Source organism: Nomascus leucogenys, chromosome 3, assembly GCF_006542625.1.
Source record: "Nomascus leucogenys isolate Asia chromosome 3, Asia_NLE_v1, whole genome shotgun sequence".
Lineage (NCBI taxonomy): Eukaryota > Metazoa > Chordata > Mammalia > Primates > Hylobatidae > Nomascus > Nomascus leucogenys.
Window position 1 is genome coordinate 1088397 of NC_044383.1, and position 17108 is coordinate 1105504.

The 17108-nt window shown below is 57.2% G+C and overlaps 1 protein-coding gene across 1 annotated transcript in view; it reads right to left on the bottom strand.

Moving 5' to 3' along the window:
- The window catches only part of INPP5A (inositol polyphosphate-5-phosphatase A), a 258361-nt gene extending 241458 nt beyond the window's left edge, over positions 1-16903 (bottom strand). Inside the window, exon 1 of the mRNA XM_030805019.1 lies at positions 16506-16903. Coding sequence (XP_030660879.1) covers positions 16506-16580 — 75 coding nt within the window. The 5' untranslated portion in view covers positions 16581-16903. The remainder of the gene's footprint in view (positions 1-16505) is intronic.
- Between the last annotated feature and the right edge of the window lie 205 nt (positions 16904-17108).

The window sequence follows — 17108 nt, forward strand, 5'->3', positions numbered from 1 at the left end:
ACAGCCTCAGTGTCCACTGTGGGTCTGTGGATGCATTCTGGTGTGTTCACTCGGTGGAGCAAATTTCACAGCAGTTAAAATGCTGCATGACCTCACAACGCCTGCAGGACAAAGCCACAGGAGGACACAGTTGGCACAGTGACAGTCCCCGGAGCGTGCCATCAAGGAGGACCTATGCGTCTGGCAACTTCAGCATGGGGGCCGGCCCCGGCATCTGCACAAGGAAGGGAGCCTGCAGGCTGGGACAGATGCCTGGGCGAAGGCAGCTCCTCCACTTCAGGGGCCGGGCAGCCCCCCGAGACACCAGGGCACGGCAGACCCCAACTCAGGTTCCACCCAAGTCCGGAAGTGAATTTTCTCCATCAAAAGCACCAAGCGCTGAGCCAAGGTGAATTCCAGCAGGTGAGAGGCTGTTCATCCTCTTACAGAAAGGTGAAACACGTGTTTTTCATCTGTGATGCGCATTCCTAATGCAGCAGCTGCCATAAAACGCTGAAGTCACCCTCTGGTCTGTGCAGGCCACACGTGCTGAGGGCAACAAAACACCCTGCAGAGTGTGACAAGGTGTGTCAGTGTTGTGCCTGTCTGGGTCACTCTGCACAAAAACTAAACTAAAATTGTCAAGGTTATCGAAGTTCATAGACCAATGTTCTCCGAGACGCTAGGATACACTTGACCTCTCTCCCTGATAGAACAGAAGCCCCAAGTGTGTGCATTTGAGCTTGTGACCCATGGCTCTCAGGAGGCAAGTCAGGACGGCCCCGCTGTCCAGAGGCTCCTGGTCACCCCGTGCACTTTGTGAGCACACACCAATGGCACCGGGTCCCCTGAGTCACTTCAAGCTCCTCATCCTCCCAGCATAGCCACAGCCCAGCCCAAGCCCCCCTTCTTCCCCTTCCGGCCAGGCGACTTATCAGAAGTTCAAAAAAACAGATAGGCCCCGGCAGCTCCACTGGGCCAGCGCCTGTAAAGTGGGGTGACCGTACCCACGGGACAACAGCCCCTCCTACGACATCTTCTCACTGGTCACAGAGAGGGATCAGGAGCCCCCTTCCCTAGCACGGTGAAGGAACAGGGGCCTGAGCACCATCACACATCACCACCCAGCCTGCAGCACCTGGTCCTGCTGCTTGCCATCCACACCCCCCCCACCCCACCATGCCATCTATGCCACCCCCACTGACCATGCCAGCCACACCACCTATGTCACCCACAGTGGCCACACCACCCACACTAACCACACCAACATGCCACCCACGCCAACATGCCACCCATAACACCCACGCTACCCACATCAATGCCAACCACGCCACCCACATTGATCACACCAACCACACCAATCATGCCACACATAATACCACGCCACCCATACTACCCACATGGACCAACCATGCCGACCACGCAGCTTCCGAGGCAGGCTCAGCTCCCATTTCCCGCCTCTCAGTAGCCTGAACAGCTGCCCCTTCCTTATTCTCCAGTTGGCTCTGATCCTCTGAAGCCCTCAGAACCCAGCCCCGCCACTTGCCCAGGAGCCCATCTGTGGTGTCCACCTGCGCTGTGGACTCTGCGTGCCCTAAGCCACCCTCCAGTCACTGGACAAATCCCCCATCTCCTGCTGGAGCTCGGAGGCCAGGGCAGCTGGTGACCACAGCCGTGGGGCCAGGCAGCACCGTCCACTACCCCGTGCCCTGTGAGCACAACAGGCTAGTGAGGCCCTGAAAGTGACAACAGATATTCCAAATACTTCCTATCTGAATAAATATTTAACCACGGCTCTGAGGAGGTGCCCACCAATCCTCCCTCCCTATCCCACTTAATATTCCACCAAGGCTCTGAGAAGGCGCCCACCAATCCTCCCTCCCTATCCTACTCCAACTTCACCAAGGCTCCGAGGCAGCACCCATAAACGCTCCCGAGTGAATGGGAGACAAGGATGCAGGAGGACACAGCCTCACACAGAAGCTCTCCTGGCCTCGGGCCTCCCCCTCCACCGACAGACTCAGCATAGCAGAATCAGAGGACACCTGGACCCCTGTCTGGGGGAGTACCACCAGGCTGGGCCGCAAGGCAGGCAGAGCTCCGAACTCCAGGGACTCCCCGAGCAGAACCCAGTTTAATCGTGCAGCCGACTATTCAGAGAAGACCCCGGCTGGTCAGGTCCATTCCCGCCCCACGTCCCTTCAGCCTGGGCCCAGGCCTCCACCTTCCACCTGTGTACGATGCACACACTGCCTGCTGCAGCAATGAGGGAGGCACAGCCGTTACAGCAAACAGGAAGTTGCAACAGCTCTGAAAAACCGTAACGGTGATGGAGAAAATTAAAGCAAGCCGTATGTCCCCACAAGTCTGTGTGCTACTTGGACAGATGTCTTTCTCAAGAGAACCAGCTCCTCTAAGAGTCCCCCCCAAGTCTCCCCACATGACCCACAGCGGCTGGCCCACTTTGCACCCAGGCGCATGGCAAACACTTGCTGACCTAGAAGCCCGGTGTCCCCCGACCACCTGGAGGGATGCTCCAGGCAGATGACGGTGGGTTGGTCTGTCCCCTAACTAAGCCACTCTTTGGAAAAAACAAAGCAGCAGACAGTCAACCCAGTTCTCAGCTTCACACTTGCAGGCTCATCCATGTGGTCAGAGCGCCAGGGGTCACAGGAAGGGGCTCCCCACTCAACTCTGCAGTCTAACATTTCACAGTGCCAGCAGGTGGCAACTGAGAGCCCCTCAGAAGCCTGAAAGGTAGGCAAGGGAGGGCGCTCAGGGCTAAGGCTCTGCAGCTGCCCACCAGGCTCCCACTCTGGGCCTTCTCCCCCTCATGTGCTCAATGGGTTCAGGCAGGAACCTGGACCAAGCAGCGTGTGGCTACCGAAGCCACTGGCCCAAATGGACCACAGTGCAGCCCCTTTCAGGTGGACCGCTTTCCAGGTGGGCTGCAGAGTCCCCAGCACATGGCCCACTGTCACCCAAGGATGGCCAGGTCCACCCTAGAGAGCCACGCACCCAATGACCACCCTGAAGGCCAAACGCCGTAGGGGCCAGTTGGTGGCCAAAGAGACAACAGCTACATCTGGCAGAACTGCCCCTGCAGTGCCAAGGATCTAAGACAACAGGAGGCGAGGTCAGCAACCATGGCCCCTCAGACTCTGGCGGCTGCCACCTCCACCATCTTCCATGAGGTCAAGTGAGACCAAATTAGTGTTTCCACTTGTTTTAATAGTGAAATAGCCAGACACCCCCACCCCCAGCTGTCCTACAGTGGATGCCCTGTGGCCAGCGAGCCCAGCCAGGATGCCGGCTTGGCCACGTGCATTCAGAAGGTTCGTACCATGCGGCTCACAGCCAGGCCCTCTCAGCACGTCAAGGGACACAGCGGCTGGTTCACGGAAATGCTCAGCCCAAGGGTGTCACTTCCCTCCTCTCACAGGCGCTGCTCCAGGTGTGGTGAGGAGCACCTTGGAATAACAGCAGTGTCACAGGTGCACTAGCTATGCAGAACCAACAGAGTTGCTGCTGAGACCTGCACCTGGACTCCCAAAGACCACTGACACTCAGGAGAGAGCGGTCGCTGGAGAGGACAGGGACTACAGGCCAGCGGCCTGAGACAGCCCCTGGAGCAGCCTCATCACATCCCCGAAGGGCTGGGTGAAGTGAATTAACCTGCGGGACCACTCTGACCCTAAACAGTGGCAATGTGATCTCCTAAGCTCTCTCTGCTCTCCCCTATAAATACTAATAACTCAAGACTGACCCCATCTTCTACTGCCTGGTTAGTAACTCGAGGCTGACCCCATCCCCTAATGCCTGGTTAGTAACTTGAGGGTGACTCCATCCTCTAATGCCTGGTTAATAACTCGAGGGTGACCCCATCCCCTAGTGCCTGGTTAGTAACTCGAGGCTGACCCCATCCCCTAATGCCTGGTTAATAACTCGAGGCTGACCCCATCCCCTAATCCCTGGTTAGTAACTCGAGGCTGACCCCATCCCCTAATGCCTGGTTAGTAACTCGAGGCTGACCCCATCCCCTAATGCCTGGTTAATAACTCGAGGCTGACCCCATCCCCTAATGCCTGGTTAGTAACTCCAGGCTGACCCCATCCCCTAATGCCTGGTTAGTAACTCGAGGCTGACCCCATCCCCTATGCCTGGTTAGTAACTCGAGGCTGACCCCATCCCCTAGTGCCTGGTTAATAACTCGAGGCTGACCCCATCCCCTAATCCCTGGTTAGTAACTCGAGGGTGACCCCATCCCCTAATGCCTGGTTAGTAACTCGAGGCTGACCCCATCCCCTAATGCCTGGTTAGTAACTCGAGGCTGACCCCATCCCCTAATCCCTGGTTAGTAACTCGAGGGTGACCCCGTCCCCTAGTGCCTGGTTAGTAACTCGAGGCTGACCCCATCCCCTAGTGCCTGGTTAGTAACTCGAGGCTGACCCCGTCCCCTAATCCCTGGTTAGTAACTCGAGGGTGACCCCATCCCCCAATGCCTGGTTAGTAACTCGAGGCTGACCCCATCCCCTAGTGCCTGGTTAGTAACTCGAGGCTGACCCCATCCCCTAATCCCTGGTTAGTAACTCGAGGCTGACCCCATCCCCTAATGCCTGGTTAATAACTCGAGGCTGACCCCATCCCCTAATGCCTGGTTAGTAACTCCAGGCTGACCCCATCCCCTAATGCCTGGTTAGTAACTCGAGGCTGACCCCATCCCCTAGTGCCTGGTTAATAACTCGAGGCTGACCCCATCCCCTAATCCCTGGTTAGTAACTCGAGGGTGACCCCATCCCCTACTGCCTGGTTAGTAACTCGAGGCTGACCCCATCCCCTAATGCCTGGTTAGTAACTCGAGGCTGACCCCATCCCCTAATCCCTGGTTAGTAACTCGAGGGTGACCCCGTCCCCTAGTGCCTGGTTAGTAACTCGAGGCTGACCCCATCCCCTAGTGCCTGGTTAGTAACTCGAGGCTGACCCCGTCCCCTAATCCCTGGTTAGTAACTCGAGGGTGACCCCGTCCCCTAGTGCCTGGTTAGTAACTCGAGGCTGACCCCATCCCCTAGTGCCTGGTTAGTAACTCGAGGCTGACCCCGTCCCCTAATCCCTGGTTAGTAACTCGAGGGTGACCCCATCCCCCAATGCCTGGTTAGTAACTCGAGGCTGACCCCATCCCCTAGTGCCTGGTTAGTAACCCGAGGGTGACTTGCACTCTAAGGCATAGTGACTCAGTCGTCACATCAATCCTATAACAGAGACACACCATCCCCACCATTCAGACCAGGTACACAGGGTGGGGCTGCAGGAACCCAGGCTGGGCTGGGTGGCCCCGACCCTTGTCACAGAGCCTCACGGAAGCCCCAGCTCCTGCCCTGCAGCTGCAGAGCTCCAGGACACGCACCTGTCTGCTCCTGCTTCACCTGCACTCACCATGCTCATCACACCTGCCACCCGCCAGGCAAACGGAAGCCTCTTAGCAGAGGCCTCGCATCCCACAGGCCCTCCTGGAAGGGTGGGCAGAGGGCAGCCCGCCAACACCGTCAGCCGGCTGTCAAAGCCATTACCAACACGGCAAGATAACCATCCTTGTGGGGAATTATTATTTGGAAGTAGGACCAGAAATGCAAGTTAAACCGCAAGATGCCACCACACAGCCATAATTAAAAAGACAAATGCCACCAAGTGCTGGCATGATGCAGAAGAGCTAGAGTCCTTCCACACCACTCGACGGGGCACGAATGGGGCAGCAACCATGGGAAGAATTGAGCAGCTCCCAGAAAGACAGCCACAGAGTGACCACTCGGCCAGCCCTAGAGCAGTGACACCCTCGTCCACCCAGGCACGTGCATATTCACAAACAGCACACTAGCCACAATAGCCACGACGTCCATCTATGGGTGACTGGAGAAACGAGGTATGCATCCACTCAGGGGACACTGCTCAGCCATGAAACAGGGCAGACAAGCCCAGGCGCAGTGGCTCACACCTGTCATCCCAGTGCTTTGGGAGGCCAAGGTGGGAGGATCACTTGAGGCCAGGAATTCAAGACCAGCCTGGGCAACATAGCGAGACCCCATCCCCACAAAAAATTGCAAAAGCCAGGCATGGTGGCCGCGCCTGTGGCCCCAGCTACTCAGGAGGCTGAAGCAGGAAGAATGCTTGAGTCCAGGAGTTTGAGGCTTTGGTGAGTGGTGACTGCGCCACTGCACTCCAGCCTAGGTGAAAGTGAGACCCTATCTCAAAAAAAAAAAAAAAAAAAAACAGCCAGGTAAACTGCTGATATGCAAAGCATATCAATACAAACCTTGAAACACTGCGTTATGCTAAGTCAAAGAAACCAGACGCATGAAAACAACACAGCCTGTGGTTCACGATACGGTGCCCTCCTCGCAGGCAAAACTGGCGGGACAGAAAGCAGTTGTGGCCCACGGCCGGGAGCAGGGACTGAGGAGGGAAGTGTCTCAGAACTGAGCTGCGGTGATGGTTACACACTGTAAATATTTTCTCGAAGTCGGTGAACCGTACACTCACATTGGGTGAACTGCATGCTATTCAAATCCCAGGTAAATAACACTGTTAAACGCGCAAACACAAAAGCCAACCAGATCTCGGAACCCCCCAGGCCTCTCCCTCTTCACCGGGTGCGAGGCAGGAGCAGAGCTGACTCCAGGGCTGCCGGCAACGGGCAGCAGAGGCCTGGCCTGGCCTTTGGTGACTTCAGCACCCCTTCCCCTGGCCCCACTGACCTCCTGAGCATGGCATCTGTGGCCGCAAACACCACCACGGTCCAGGGACTACCGGATCCACAGCTCCTCCAACTCCCTGCCAGATGTATCAGCCCCACCCCACCCCTCCAACCATTTGAAAAGAACCCGAATGAAGACACCATGGCCAGGCACGATGGCTCACACCTGTAATGCGGGCGGATCACAAGGTCAGGAGTTCAAGACCAGCCTGGCCAATATGGTGAAACCCCGTCTCTACTAAAAATACAAAAAAAAATTAGCCGGGTGTGGTGGTGGCACGCCTGTAATCCCAGCTACTCAGGGGGCTGAGGCAGGAGAATTGCTTCCAGGAGGTGGAGGTTGCAGTGAGCCGAGATCACGCCATTGCACTCCAGCCTGGGCGACAGAGGGAGAGTCCGTCTCAAAAAAAAAAAAAAAATTTAAAAAGACACCACGGTCCCCGCCCCAGACGCTGCTGCTCAAAGGCCAGCACACCTGAGTGTGATGTCACAGTCATGGTAAAACACAGTATGACGGGCAGGGAGCTTGGGACTCACTCGGTGGGTCACCAAGAACGCTTCACGGGGCTGGGGGCACGCGGGCTGTCCCTGGAAGGAGGAAAACCCTGCTTGCCTAGGCAAGGCGTCCAGGAGGAACCCTCTGAAAAAAGAGCCCCTCAAGCTGAGGCGTGAAGGCGTGAAAAACCAAGTCCTGTTCAGGCCACGGGCGCTTGGGTGGAGAAGGAGGAGATGGGAGGTCAGCCCAGGGCGACGGCGGGGGTGCAGGTGCCCGGCCTCCCGGGAACCCCAGATGCCAGGCAGGTGAGCAGAGGCAGGCGCTCCCTCCCGGTTATATTCACCACAGGCAGCTGGGCCCGGGCTCACAGAACCTCACACCACCCAGGCAGCCGAGTGCACTGCTCAGCCTGGGCCACATGCCCCGGACAGAAGCAAAGGCCAGGCTGTTACCCAGAGACCGCCGAGAGCTCCTGACGCCAGGAAGAGGATGGAGAGAGCCCCTCCAGGGACACCTGATGGCAGTAACGCCTCACTCGGCCCAAAGGCTGACAGTCCAGAAACCATGTGACAGCCACGCCCTCCCTGACCACCCTGGGCCACCATGCAAGGTGGGATTCCTACTCCCTGGCACAGACAGGCTGACAGGTGAAACGCAGCCCAAGGCTGCACAGGCGAGGACAGGTGGTGCCCGCCCCGCATCCACGTGAACCTGGACTGTGGCCTCGCACCTGGCACTGAAGGCGGGATTTCCTCTCCACGGGGCCTTGGGCCAAAGCCAAGTCTCAGGTTCTTCAATCTCCTCTGGTTCCTGGAATGAGGACCAGTCATGCGGGACCCCGAAAGGGGAGGATGCAGAAAGGAAGGCTGTCTGCGGCAGATGACACAGCCTGCTAACCACCGCCAGGCCTGGGCTCTGCTGAGCAGGAAACAGAGTCTGCCCCTGCCAGAGTGCAGTGCAGGACCAAAGGCAGGGCCAGGCAAGACCAGCCAGGCAGGCCCAGGCAGCAACGAGAGGGAAGGGCCAGGGACAACCGTGGTTGGGCGGTCACGTGGGGACAAGGGGACAGGCCAAAGCCCAGGGGGCCGGGGGTCTGCAGTGCACCCAGGAAGAGGGGCAGTTCAGTGCAGGCTACACAGATCTGCAGAGCCAGGAGACCCCACACAGAGACGCCTGGGACAATTCAGAGTGGGAAGGAGGCAGGGAAGGGGCCGGGGAAAGCCACCCCAGCGGCCGAGGCAGCCCTACTAAGCCCTCACCCACCTTCCAAGACAGAGAAGGGGGAGCACGGCCCCCCGACACGGCAACCAGCTGGTCCCTAGCAACCCCTAAAGAGGAGTCTCACGCTCCTGTCGGAGAGAAGGATCAAGAAGACAAGCAACCGGCTTAAGGTCACCGAGACCCACCGGGGGTCAGGGTTCAAGTAACAGGCTGATCCGGAGGCCATGCTCCTGGAGGTGGGGCTGTTCTCACTCACGACAGGGAAAAACCAGAAGTGGCATCTTCTGAGCCTGGAGTGGCAGCAGAGGGCCTTCCCGACACTCAGGGCACGCCGCTGGGAAACCACTTCTGCGCCAACACCAAGACCCCTGCAGGCTGGGAGTGCCATCACCCCAGACCCACCCCAGAAGTGGTGTCCAGCCCCAACCCACCCAGGACAACTGGTGGCTTCCACATCCTCGGAAGCATCCTCAGTCACGTGAGCACACGGCGTGACACGGCCGAGGGCTACAGGCTCCAGGACGTTCCCAGACGCCTCGGCCACTTATCCCAACATCCCAGAGTGGCATGTGGAGAGATGCCCACCCTCCTCTGCCTGGACCCCATTCCCGGATGGAGGCCACCTTCCTGGAGGCTGTCCCTCCGTGAGCCCCACAGATCAGAGAGACCTGCCGTCTCCTGCCCCAGGCAGCCCCCTCAGCCGCCCCGATCTGGTCAAAGCCTTCCAAATGCCCCTCCAGCCCCTGGACAGAGGGGCTCTAAATTTGATGCTTCACGGTGGGGCAGGCCCGGGTCTGGATTTCTGTAACTTCTGAATCAGACCCAACAAGTCCGCGGAAACACCCCAGGACCAGCCTCTTCCCCCAAAATCAGGCCCCCATCGAGCACAGCCATCCCAGAGCTGCGCGGGGCCCTCTGCCCTGTTCCACCTGCCCCACATCTCCACACGGACAGACACTCCTCAGCGGCGCTGGCCAGAGCGGGGCTTCTCGGAGCAGTGCTGGCGACGGGGATGGACATGACCACGCCTACGTGCAGACATTCTCGCAACACTGCCCGACAGGTCCATCTGGGTGCTTACTTCAAAACGTGAGGAATCGTTAATATTTCAAACCAAAGAAGTCCCACCCCCACCCCCAACCCGGGTGATCTAAACTCTCTCCTCGGCAACTCTAGAGACTGATAAAAAACAGGAAGTAAACGGGGGATGACAGTTTGTGAGCAGAGAGAACACGGCCGGCCATTCTCAAAGGCTGAATCGGTAACAATCCAAAGAGCACAGCCTGCTGCATCCCAAATGCCAGGGCCGGAGGGAGAGGGGCATGCAGAGCTGGGAAACGGAGAACTGCCAGGTTTATTCCAAAAGTCTACAAATCAAGGACAGACCCGAAATGATGCTGCCTAAGGTGAGGAGGTGTTCAAGATTTAGACGTGGTTTCCTGAGGTGGCAGAAGCAGCTCCTGTACCCTGCAGCCAGGGCTGGGACCACAGTCATATTTAACCCTCCCTGCCCAGCAGACAGACGATCCTGCCCCTTACGAGCCCTGGCAAACAGGTCATAATTCTCCCAGGGAAAGTGCACTGAGATCTTGGGTCAGAGACAGCAATGCAAAAACAAGACTGCTGAGACACCTCCAGCCACGCCCACTGCCGCACAGGGGCAGGGAGGGCACCTGCAGACCACAGGCCGCCCCCATCCTCTGTGCCCGGCACACAGGGAGGAAGACAGCTGCCTCCGAAATGAGGACGCCCCAACCTCCTTAAGAGCTGGCACTCTGCTCTGGCCAGAGCGGCAGAGCAGGGCCCTACCTACTGCAGGCTGGCATCCTGTGCGCTTCTCCCTGGGAGTGGGCACCCACACAGAGATGGCACTTGCGGCTGTGCGTCTAGATGAGGTCCCAGGAAGGGAGAAGGGTGGCCAGCCTGAGCCCAGGGGCGCCAACACCGAGAGGTGCAGAAACCAGAACCCCGGGACCCCGCTGGTAGGGATGTGACATGGGGCAGCCACCGTGGACTGCCTGACAGGCCCTCGAGGGTTAAATACAAACTCACCACGTCACCCAGCAATGCCAAGACTATACACACCCAACAGCACTGAGAACGCATGTCCGCCTAGGGACGTCTGCAAAGATGCACACAGCAGCACTATTCACCAGAACCGGAAGGTGGGAACAGCCCAAACATCCACTGTTCACCAGAACCGGAAGGTGGGAACAGCCCAAACATCCACTGTTCACCAGAACCGGAAGGTGGGAACAGCCCAAACATCCACTGTTCACCAGAACCGGAAGGTGGGAACAGCCCAAACATCCACTGTTCACCAGAACCGGAAGGTGGGAACAGCCCAAACATCCACTGTTCACCAGAACCGGAAGGTGGGAACAGCCCAAACATCCACTGTTCACCAGAACCGGAAGGTGGGAACAGCCCAAACATCCACCAGCTGATGAACACAGAAACAAAACTTGGTGTATCCACACAATGGAATATTATCCAGCCATAAACAGGAATAAAGAGACTTGGCACTGTGGCTCATGCCTGTAAGCCCAGCACTTTGAGAGGCCAAGGCCAGGGGATCACTTGAGGCCAGGACTTTGAGACTAGCCTAGACAGCATAGTGAGACCTCATCTCCTCAAAAAGTAAAAAGAATTAGCTGGGCATAGTGGTGCATGCCTGTAGTCCCCGTTATTCAGGAGGCTAAGGCAGGGGGATCACTTGAAGCCAGGAGGTCAAGGCTACAGTGAGCTGTGATCACACCATTGTATTCCAGTCTAGGTGACAGAGCAAGGCCCTGTCTCTATAATTTAAGGGAAAAAAGAAAGAAAGAAAGAAATGAAGGACTGATGCACGCTGCAACGTGGACACTTTTAACATACGCTCAGTGAAAGCAGTCAGGTCAAAGGGCAGACAGTGTCTGATTCCATGTATGTGAAACGCCCGGGACAGGCAAATCCACAGAGAGGAAAACTGACTGCAGGGGGTGGGGAGGCTGGGGGACATGGGGCTTGGGTGCTAATGCAGCTTCTTTTTGAGGTGATAAAAATGTTCTAAAATTGCCTGTGGTGACAGTCGCACACCCTGTGAATATACTGAAAAGCAGTGAATTGTACACCTCATATGGGTGAAAGGGCTGGGTGTGAGGGCCCACACCTGTGATTCCAACACTCCTGGAGGCAGAGGTGAGAGCATTGCTTGAGCCCAGGAGTTTGGGCCCAGTCTGGGCAACACAGCAAGACCCCATCTCTACAAAAAAATAAAAATAAAAAAATCAGCTGGGTGTGGTAGCGTGCACCTGTGGTCCCAGCTACTTGGAAGGCTGAGGCGGGAGGATGGCTTCAGATCACTTCAGCCCAGGAGTTCAAGGCTACAGTGAGCCACCGCACTCCAGCCTGGGTGACAGAATGAGACCCTGTCTGAAAACAAAAAAGAAAAGGAAAAAGAAATGGGTGAGGGGCATGGTGTGCGAATTCTGTCCCAGCACAGCCATTACCAAGTGAAACATCCCTGAAGAAGAAGGAGGATCCACAGAGGGAGCAAAAGTTCGGGCCTGTCATTGCCAGCTGGGCACAACCAGCACCCAGCCCTGGGCCCTGCTGTGCAGGAGTGCTGGGGCAGAGGCCTGGAGAAGGGCACGGCGGGGAGACCCCGCACCCCACTCGAGGGCTGCCACGGTAGAGAGTCAGGATGCCCCGCAGTGGCTGGAGGAAACATGGAGTTCAGAGTTTTCAAGGTAGGAGAGAGGGCAGTACCTTTGGTGTTGCCAGGAACCACGTGGCAAAGAGGGCAATGCTGATGCTACCAGAGAGAGACGCCAGCCTGCACCGCTGACCATCACTGACTCCATACCCACAGCAGCTCCGCCACCTCCACGCTCTTCCAGGGCTCATCAGCACCTGCTGACTGCAAGGCTCAGGTCCCTGCCAGCGAGCACTTGCAGAGCCCACTCTCACAGCCGTTCTGCAACCCCGGGTCTGGGCAGAGGGACAGGGCTGCCTGGGAGCTGACTAAGCAAAAAGGCAAACTGGCTCAGAACTGACTTAGCTGTGAACAAGTAGCAGGAAGGGCCGCCAGACAGATACCCGCCAGCGGGCTGTGTTCTCAGGACCAAACAGCAGCCTGACCATGCAAGGGTGGGACGCAGTTATGAGGCCACAGCTGGCAAGAATTCACCTCCTCAATTCCCTTCTCATAAAAATGGAAGGAACCAAAAGCCAGAAACTTCACTTGTCAAAAAACCAGCCACATCAAAGCAAAACAATTAAATATGGACCCCTGGTCACGTCTTTCCAAGCAAACCAAACCAGTAGTGACAGCAGGAGTCCAATCCAGGAATTAAAGACCAGCTGCAGGGCTCACCGAGGGCAGTCTGGCAGTCCGTATAAGCCTGGGAAAGTCCCAGGCACCCCAGCCACCTGGCCAGAGACAGGGGTGCCCATGACAGTTTGGGGAGGGAGGACTGGGCTGAGGAGGCCTTCTCACAGGTTGACTAGGTCAAAACTATTTCCATAATACTACAAAATGACTCCTCTTTCCGTTCTCATTGTCTCCTAGGGGAGAACGGCCAACACCTGAGGGGGTGCCTGTGACGTGGGATGATGTCATCGCTCTGCCAGCTACTGCAGTGAGCTACGTATTCTTGTGCAGTCTCAGCTCCCAATATGAGAAATATTGGTAGTTATAACCAACATAAACAAGAACTCTTCCTGGTCCTCCTTAATTTCTAGGAACGTGAGGGATAAGGGCTTGGGGACCGGTACACTGTTAAGGCATTTACGGCAACACTGTCTGCACAGGGTCAGACGCAACCCCAGTGGGGACAGCCCCGCAGCCCGCAGCACGGCCACTCTGGGGTCACAAAGATGGAGTAGTGATGAGCAAACGGGGGCTGCCGAGCAAGATTCCGTGTGGATCCCAGGATGCTACAAACCACAGCTGAAGTTTATGCACACAACGTTTTGAGAGGGGTTACCTCTGGACCAGGGACGGTGGCTTACACCTGTAATCCCAGCACTTTGGGAAGCTGAGGCAGGCGGATTGCTTGGGCCCAGGAGTTTGAGACCAGCCTGGACAACACGGCGAAACCTGGTCTCTACAAAAATTAGCCAGGCATGGTGGCGCGCACCTGTGGTCCCAGCTACTCAGGACACTGAGGTTCACCTGAGTCAGGGAGGTCGAGGCTGCAGTGAGTTGGGATTGCACCACTACAGCACTCTAGCCTCGACGACAGAACGAGACCCTGTCTAAAACAAAAACAAGAGGGGGAGGAGGAGGGGCCTTATGAGGGGAGACTTTCAAAACTGCAAAAGCAAAAGCAAACCACCTATTACTCGTGCACAAAAGGAAAACAGAGTCCGTCACAGTCCGGGATATCTGCTTCAGATTCAAACACCTTCCTCCTCAGAACTGTGACCGGCTCCAGCACTGGTCACAGACGAGCTTGGCTTCCAACACGATGAGACTGGGCAAGAAAGATTCCTTCACAGCCTGAGCACTGCCTGCAGGGTGCATTCGTCAGCACGGCACGGGCTGCACAAAGGCAAACAGAATCTCAAAGCAGGTCCCCTGAAATCCAGGACAAACCAAGGAACCAAAACTTCCTTCACTCATTAATTTCCTTCCACTGGCCAGGCTTCTGGCCCACAAGTACCACACCCCAAACCTCAACCAAGGAAGGGGGCCTGGGAATGTGAGTGCCTGGCTGGTTTCCACTGAAGGAGGCTGGGTCTGGCCCCCGGGGACTGAGCTGCACACATTAAGAAATCTTCGGACACAGCCAGATACGTTTCCGCTCAGCCCTGAAATCACAATGCACCTTTCAGAATCAACCTATGTACCGTTGACCAAAACAAATGTTCCTTCTAAACATAAACATAATGCAAAATTCCACAGTCTTTAAGAAAAATGAAAATTCAGAGAGAATAGGTTGCTAAACAAAAGTGAATTAAGTTACCCAGTTGAATATCAACAGAGATAAATATGTGTATACAATTGAAACACAACAAAAATGCTAGAACTCAGAATCAAAGATTACTGGAAAGAATGTCTGCACAGTAAAACTCGTTTCCCTTTGAGACTAAAATGCCCCACCGTGCTTAATGCTCCTGACATTTCTGAGACTTTGAAGCCGCAGCTAACGGATCTGAATCATCTGAACAAAACCATGCTATAGTGACATGTTACTGGAAAGCCTAGAATAGAACACCAAATATACAGACACACACCCATGCCAGGCACTTTTGTAGAAAATGATCAAACATAAACCTAGATGAAGTTGTCCATAATAAAGTGTGAGGGAAAGCAGTTCCTCCCCAGCAGGTCAGTATAAAACATGGGCACCTGGAAGTTAAAATAAGAAAACAGAAAAACAGCGCCTTTTGTTAATAAAAACCAAACCTAGCCTGTGCATGAACTGAGCTTCATCAAACACTTCACCCATGCTTGCTGCCAGCAAAGACACAAGACCTCCTCCTGAAATGGAAACCACGCGTGCATCAGTGGCACACATCCCTCATAAAGCTGGTGCGGCGCCCCACTGTTCACCTAGGGAGGGAGGGAGGGAGCGTCCATGGCTCCACCGCCTCCATCTGGGCCACTTGGAGCCGCACTCTGCTTTATTTGGGTTGGCAGCACGAGTACCAACAGCAGGGTGGCACCGTGGCTGAAACGCCAAACTAGGTCAGCCCGGCCTGCCTCTGGGGAGCTCCCAGTGCGCCCTGGGCCTCAGCTCCCTGGTCTCTCCAGAGATGGGGGCGCCCCGGGATCCAGGGTGGGACTGAGGCTTGGGTGGGAGGGGCCCTAGAAGGTAAAGGCCATAGGCAGTCAGCATCCCCTTTCTGGCCCTGAAGAGCTTCTCAGCATCTTTTTCTTCAATAAACAAGAAATATAAAGTCCTACAGTGCTTTCAACAGACTTCCCTTATTTAAGAACTAAAGAGATACTAACCAGCAGGGTTAAATGAGGGCACCCTACCCTCTGGCCCCGCAGGGACAGACAGACAGTGAGGCCGGCACCCAGGCATACAGGAGCTGGGGCTGACAGCCAGAGTGGAGGGCCTAGGCTCAGCGGACAGGGGCCAGGGGTGGGAGTCAAGGGTTAGGCTTTGGGAATTCCGCAGGCTCAAGGCCCAGGCTTTAAGACCAGGATTCAGGATTCAGGGGCAGGAGCTTGTCGGAGGAAAGGGCCAAGGATGGGATCTAGGAACCAGAGTTAGGAGCAGGGTCCAGAATTGGGTTTGGGGCCTGATTCTGGACCAGGGTTCCAGGTTCAGGGGTCAAGGACAGAGGTTCAGGGCCATAAGCTGGGGCCTGAGGTTGAAATTCAGGGTTCAGAGTCAGGCTAGATTGGCTTTAGGGGCAAAGGACCACAGTATGAAGGCTGGGATTCTAGGGCTAGAATTCAGTGATTAGGGAACAGGGACAGGAGGTTGGGGTCACAGCCCAGTGTCAGAAGTTCCTGGGTTAGGATTTGTGGTTATGTTTCAGGGTTTGGGGTCCAGGGCTCAGGGACCAGAGACAGACGTTTGAGAGCAGGTTCTGTAACCTGGGTTCTGCAGTCAGGATTTGTGGTTCCAGTGACCATGGATCTGGGGTTCAGGGCCAGGGTTGGGGATGGGCATTCCAGGGCCAGGGTTCTGAGGATTCGGAAATCAGGGCTGGGGCTGGGTTTGGTGCGCACAGACCCGGTTTCTGGGGTTTGGGTTGCAGGGACTGTTAACAGGGGTTCTGACAGGGTTTTAATACTGGAGTTTCGAGGTCGGGATTTGGAGACAGTTCAGAGGCAGGGTCCCAGGGTCAAGGATCAGCTGCTGGAATCTGGAGGATGGGGTTCGGGGATCCAGGGCCCAGGTCTTCAGGTCTCGGGCTTGGGAATCAAGACAGGGGTCTGGGCTCCCAGACTTGGGAATCAGGACAGGAGTCTGGGGTCCCGGGTACAGGGATCAGAGTCTGGGGCCTCTGGGTCTGGAGGTTCAAGGTCCAGGGTCCAGGGCTTGGAGTTCGGGGCCCCGGGGTCAGGGTCGGGGGTCCCGGGCTCGGGGCCTGCCGCCAGCGCGGGGCACTTACGTCGTCGAAGAGCGAGCCCACGTTGGCCGTGACCAGCAGCACCGCGGTGCCCGGGGCGGCCGCCTTCCCCGCCATGGTGCCCGGGCGGCGCGGGCGCTGGGCTGGGCGGCGGCGCCGGCGGCCGCTTCCTCCGGGACCGGCCGGCCGGGGTCTTCGCGGGGCCGCGGGGCGTCAGCTGCGCCGGGGGGCGGCCCCGGGGCGCATCGCGGGCTCGGCGGGTCGGCCGGGCCTGGCCGGGGCTCCGGCCTCGCGCTCGCTCGCTCTCTCGCTGCTCCGCGGCCCCGCGCCCGTCGCTCGCCGCCGCGCCTCACAGCGGCCCGCGCGCAGCCATTAGATCCGCTGGGAAAGTTCCCGCAGCCGCCGCCGACTCAGGCTGAGGGCAAGTCCCGCCCCGCGGAGCCGAGCCCGGGGCGGGGCTTGCGCGGGGCGGAGCCTGACTCGGGGTGGGGCCTGCGAGGGGCGGAGCCTGACCCTGGGTGGGGCCTGTGCGGGGTGGAGCCGGGCCGAGGCGGGGCCCGCGCGGGGCCGGGCCAGGGGCGGGGCCTTCCTGGGGGCGGAGACTTTAGGGGCGGGGCCTGAGCTGGGCCTAGGTCTGAACAGAGT